This window comes from Malania oleifera, chromosome 13 (assembly GCF_029873635.1).
Source record: "Malania oleifera isolate guangnan ecotype guangnan chromosome 13, ASM2987363v1, whole genome shotgun sequence".
Lineage (NCBI taxonomy): Eukaryota > Viridiplantae > Streptophyta > Magnoliopsida > Santalales > Ximeniaceae > Malania > Malania oleifera.
Window position 1 is genome coordinate 1,835,037 of NC_080429.1, and position 5,933 is coordinate 1,840,969.

Sequence of the window (5,933 nt, forward strand, 5' to 3'; positions counted from 1 at the left end):
CTCTTCACTGAATCCTCTCGTTTCTCCCTATTTTTAGAGAGATAAGTTGAACACTTGAATTTTATTAGATTCTACGAGAAACTCTTTTCAAAAAAAAAAAAAAGATTCTATGAGAAACTCATATTTTGCCTCTCCCATCTCTAATTTTATTTCTTTCTATTTTTCTCGGATTCTTTTCCCTTCTATGCTCGTAAATAAACCAAAACAACCCATGGAACCATATGCGATGTACACACAATCCACAAATATAATTTCTATTAAAGCACAATGCATGAGCTATCCCCTACTGCCTCTTGATCTCACATGGAAACTCATTCTACATCAGAAGAACCTATATTACTATTGCTAGGGGGAAAAAAATAATTTAAAAAGAGGAGCAAACTTCTCTTCACTTGTATACATTTCCTGATACAGCATATCAGTTTAAAACCTGGCATTTGGTTTATTATTCTGCTTCAATGGCAATTCTTCCTGTTTCTGTTTTTATCTCTTTGATTCATTAGAGAATAGTCTAAGCCGCCAAGAAGTTCATGCAGATAGGCGGATTAATCTTTGCCAAAGCAAGGATAGAAGAAGGAAGAACCCACAACCCGTCTCCGCAGATCAACCCGGATGCCACTGCAGGAACCATCAAACCTGCCTTCGCGCTGTTGAGCTTGTGCCACACAAACACTATCAAACTTCCCACACACATATCAATAGCAAAGTAAGCCCCAACCAGGAAAGGCACAGCCATGGCCATAGGGAGAGGAACCCATTTCCCAATCTTCTTTGGTGAGACGTCTCTCACCAAGTTTGCTGCAATGGCAAAGGCAAAAAACCCATAACACAGCTGCAGGCAGTGGTGGGGAAGTGCAGAGAAGCCCTCAACCCCAAGAATTGCCATGTTTCGGTATATTATGGCATAAGGAGCTTTATACTCTCCATTTGGGTTGCCCACGTCGAAAGCCTTATAGAAGAGGAAAAATGTGATGGGAGCTACCACGCAGCCAATGGCCGTTCCAATGGCCTGCCCTAGAAGCATTGAGCGAGGAGAGGTAAGGGTGAGATGACCTGTTTTGAAGTCATGCATCAAGTCAGAGGAGATTGAAACAATTGATTTTATCAGGCCACAGCCCACTAGTCCTGCGACTACCCCAGAGTCTTTCCCGGCCAAAGCAGAGAGGAGAAAAAGAGCCACTTTTCCATAGTTATAGGCCATGTTCATGTCAGTTAGACCAGCACCATAGGCATTGCAGAAGCTGAGAGAGGGAGCAATAATGTAGGCAGCTATGATGTAGTACCATTTGAGCTCAGGGAACATAAGTGGGATCACGATGGCGGAGATGATGGCAAAGCAAATATATCCTGTGCAAGCAACCCATAAGGGAATGCCCTCTCTTATGAACACTTCATTTCTTTTAAGATCATCAATGGGCTCATTCTGGGCATCTGAAACTGCAGATGAAGGGAATTGGATTAATAAACTCTACTCGCTAGCGCCTTCTTTAGCTAACCAAACACCAATAGCAGCACCAGCAAATCAAAGGATAAAGGGGCAGTGGCACATAAATAATTCAAAAACAGGAGAAGGGAATGAAAAATACTACAAGTGCCAAAAATTTTAGGATCTGGGAGCTGTAATTGGTGATAAAAAAAACTGGGAATGCACTAATCTCAAGACAAGTAGCAATATGGAAAAATTACTTAAAAGTTTGTTCAATTACTTCTATTGGGTTTCTTGTTCAATCCGGCAGACAAGTTTCTGCTAGTGAAATAAAGTATCTTGAGAAAATTGTAAAGCCCGTCTCCTAGGATGAGAGCAATTGAAACAAAAACCTGCAACGAACATGAGAAATTAATGAGAGTTTTCTACTATACGAGAATTCCAAAGTCAATTCTTCCAAAACATCAGAGAAAATGGGAAGTTAGGTAGTGTCTAGGAGCACATAGATTTTGGGTCTTGAATTTGAAGCTATGTACTTATTAAGTCTTGTATTGCATTCCATCCAAATCCACACAAATCCAAACCTAAGGTATGAACTCTAGGCTCCCAAACATAGGCTTAGAGAACTCCAAAATTCACAGACCTTGTAACCATTTAAACTCTTCATACTACTTTCTGGTAAAGTTGCAGGGAACCAATCTCCTTTAAGCTGACCTATAAGTGGCCACATGATACCCCAAGAGAGCACAGCACCGAGCAGCAAGGACAAGTTCACAAGATGGGAACAGATCATTCCCGCTCCAACATAAGTCATACTAAAATCAAAGTAAAATCTGCAAAATTTGGTCATTCAAATCAGTGGTGTGATGGAAGGATTAATCATGGGTAAGGCTTAGAATTATGATGAGGAAAAATGCAGTGTACACACGATTGTTTCCAAGCTTTCAGCCCAAAAGTAGGAAATTGAACAAATCCACATTTATCTCCACCAGAATAGAACCATTGAAAGAATGCCCAAAGGAAACTGACAGAGAAAAATCTCACAAACCCATGGACCTGCTTCCTGCAAGAAGGAAAGTCTCACTTCTTTGAACTGTTTAATACTCAAATTCTAAATAGGTTTTAAGTTTGAAAACTACTAAAAAAAATGGGAAAAGGGAAACATACTTGGCCATCTCGTCTCCTTTAGGAGTATGGAAACCATTGATAAGAACAGCAGTTGCAGTTCCACTTGGATAAGTTAATCTGTAGTCTATAATCATAATCTGCAGCACAATGAAAAATGCATGAATAAACAGTTTTGAGATGCACAAAATAACACGCTAATCAGAGACCAATGTTATGGGAACTTTATTGCTTGAATGTGCTTTCTCACCAGACATATTACAGAAAGTATGAAACTCAAACACCCCCACCCCCCAAACCCCCGCACCCCAACCCTTTTAAAAAATTCAAATTCCTCCTTGAGCCAAAGCCTATTCTCAATGGATCAATTACAAAGCAACAAGCCCTAGAACAGTCCACACTCAATTCCCAAAACACCAAAGCAAACTCCAACAACCATTCGATTTGAAATTTAAATAAAAACAAGACAGGAAAAAGGATTGTACCTTCCTTAAAGGAACTAATGCCAACAGCCCAACAAAGCTACTAACGAAAAGGAAGCCAGTCATCCAACCCACCCCAGGTTCCTTATAGCTACCCAGAGTATTCCCTTCTGTATCAACACCTGCTTGCTCATACGTTCTCTTGTTCAAACCCAATAGATAGGATCCAAACCCACCTGCAGAACCATAATTGGTATGTTCGAAAAATATTAAAGCCATTCATGGGACCTAACTTAACAAGCTTAATCTTTTAGGCGATTTTGGCTCTGACATAGTACAAACTCCTCAAAATTTTCAGCACAAGGCATCATCAACTGGTGCTCTTCCCACTATTCGAATAAGAAGCTTAAACATTTATGTGAATTGGTTCTTTGACACGATAAATAAAAACAAAAGTAAGCTAATATGCAATGACATATTAAACCAAAAAAAAAATCTTCAAAATCAACAAGATTGAGTTCTCCAACCTCCAACAGCAATGCTATAACAAGCAACTGCGCAAGTCTGAATTATAGTGTTCTCCTGCCGGGTGAAAGGAGCCGAAACAATTCCAGCCCTGTGAAGCAGTTTAGTCCATGTTCGCAGGAACACAAAAGCAAGCAGAGCTGCCGACACATTGAGATTTGGCACAAGCCCAGTGGTGAGATTGAGCTTCATAACTATTATGCTATATATGATCCCGATTACTATGCTGGCCACCAATCCTCGAATTGTGATCTGTTTAGTCCATGGCTCTATCCTCCTAAAGTCATCTGCTCCATTTTGTGTCCCATTTGAAAGCTGTTCCACGTCCTCCCTCTCAATCACCTCCATGTTTGCATTCCTCATTGTCTTCCAATTAGTCAACACAATGCTATTAAGAAAAAGATTTTATGAGGGGCCAGATAAGAAAAAGAAGAGAAAATAAGAAGGAACTCAAATTTTCACGGAATTTTCTCAAAATTTCTCTATTCAGTATTGAGAATGAAAATTCAATAAAACAAAGTCGGGGAAAAAAAAAAAGAAAATTAAAGATTTATGAAATGTTAAAAAAAAAATCTATTCTTTAATTTTTTTCTTATTTTTGTTGATATTCAAACATGAAAATAATTTATTCTTTTATAATTTCCTTTTCTTCCTTCATATATTTTCAGTTTTTCAAGAAATTACAAAATATTCCTTAACTTTTTACAAAAATGGGAGAACTAAGAAACAATATAACTTCAAAATTAAAATAAAAAATGAAAAACCATTTTTCACAACTAAAAAACATGCCCTCAATCAAACTAAGAGACGAGCAAGAATCAACAGATAACTAATACCCAAATAAAAAAATTCCAATTTAATTAAAAATAGCCCATCTAATAATCCCAAAGAGAGAGGAAAACTTAAATCAACAAATAATCTCACCTGAACTACTAAACTTCACTCTTCAGCAGAGGAAGCTCAGAACCTCTCAAGCCTGAACAGCCATAAAAGACCCCGAAAATTTACTGAATATGCAAATAAGACTGCCTCGATAAACCAGAAATGCTTATAACAAGGATTCTTAACGAGACAAGCTCTTCAATAATAATAATAATAATAATAATAATAATAATGAAACCAAATACATAAATATGAACCAGCAAACAACCTCACCTGAACCAAGTCTCCAAGCTAGCTCAGAACCTCTGAAAAGATAAGATGAACCCAAACTTTAATCGCAAAAACTTAGCGAATATCCCAATGAAACTACGCAGAAATGCTCACAACGAGGGTTCTTGAGGCCTACCCGGTATTTAACCTCCAAAGTGGATCGAAATCATGAAATCATCATATGGGTCCCTTCATCTTTGTTCGCACTTACAGACCAAAAGCGAAATGGGTCTCTCACATCCAAGCCCTTGGGATCAAAACCCACACTAGTTAACCTAAAACCCAAAAAATCAAAATCCCATGATTCCCAAAAAGTGGGTTTCTCACTCTCTCTCTCTCTCTCTCTCTCTCTCTCTCTCTCTCCCTGTTTTCCTACAAATTCACCGCTCCACCAGCAGTACACGACACCACCATAGCACCATCTAAATTTATATGTACCAGCGAAGAAAATTAAAGAAGCTCAAAACATTACCAAAAGTGGACTTCACAAAAACCCTTTTGTTGAATGTACTGCAAGCAGTACAATTTTTCCATTGCAGTACACTCATCGGAAATTACTTGCCCGTCCCACCATTTTCTTCTCCATTTTAGTAATTTACGCACTATCGGATGGATGGCAACTAAAGTTGACATGCTGGCCTCTTACTTCACCATTCATTGCTTCCAATCTCTCCTCTCTCTCTCTCTCTCTCTCTCTCTCTCATTGAAATTCTGCACCATTCCTTTAAGGGCGTGTGGCCAAAACATGGCGCATCGGAAAAGGGAAATGATCTCCGCTTTTCTGGTCAAGCACAGACATTGATTTTTAGCAGCGTCAAAAGAAACATGGCTGTGAGGAAAGATTTAACAGGTCCAATGACAATAGACCACCTTATCATAATCTATTCGTTTGGATTTCCGTGTTGCGAGTTGATTGGGTGTCGCTTGATTTTCGCCGGCTAGGCCGCCGCGTGCGATCCGCTGCGGTCGTAGGTTGGTGACAGAGACGCGAAGGAGGAGGTGGGGCCGGCAAGTTGACGACGTGGTTTCTGTCCGGGGCTCTTTTATAAAAACTCATGAACTAATTCAGAGTCGCTTATAATATTCTTAATTTCAATTATAGGCTCATTTAATAAACAAATTGGACTTATATATTTTAAAGATAAATAAACTATGATTAGTGATTATTAAAAATAAAATACTTTTAAATATATATGGGTAACAAGCACATATATATATATATATATATGTATCAATTAACCAACAATAGACAAGTTTGTTTTTTGTCGTATATATTAAAAAAA

At 38.5% G+C, this 5,933-nt stretch overlaps 1 protein-coding gene across 8 annotated transcripts; it reads right to left on the reverse strand.

Moving 5' to 3' along the window:
- Window positions 1-229: 229 nt before the first annotated feature.
- LOC131145628 (metal-nicotianamine transporter YSL3) lies at window positions 230-5,697 on the reverse strand. 8 transcript variants are annotated; one of them, XM_058094813.1, is made up of 10 exons: window positions 4,787-5,697; window positions 4,654-4,685; window positions 4,423-4,474; window positions 3,501-3,886; window positions 3,037-3,209; window positions 2,594-2,691; window positions 2,355-2,489; window positions 2,070-2,259; window positions 1,707-1,818; window positions 230-1,437 (listed from the first exon to the last, which is right to left on the reverse strand). In XM_058094813.1, exons 4-10 carry the CDS (start codon window positions 3,859-3,861, stop codon window positions 512-514), a joined length of 1,995 nt encoding a protein of 664 aa, XP_057950796.1. In that variant the 5' UTR covers window positions 3,862-3,886; window positions 4,423-4,474; window positions 4,654-4,685; window positions 4,787-5,697; the 3' UTR covers window positions 230-511. The 8 variants fall into 8 exon arrangements, with proteins under 8 accessions (XP_057950796.1, XP_057950791.1, XP_057950793.1 ...); XM_058094808.1 differs by having other exon boundaries at window positions 4,423-4,505; window positions 4,787-5,595; XM_058094810.1 differs by having other exon boundaries at window positions 4,649-4,685; window positions 4,787-5,595.
- Window positions 5,698-5,933: the final 236 nt, after the last annotated feature.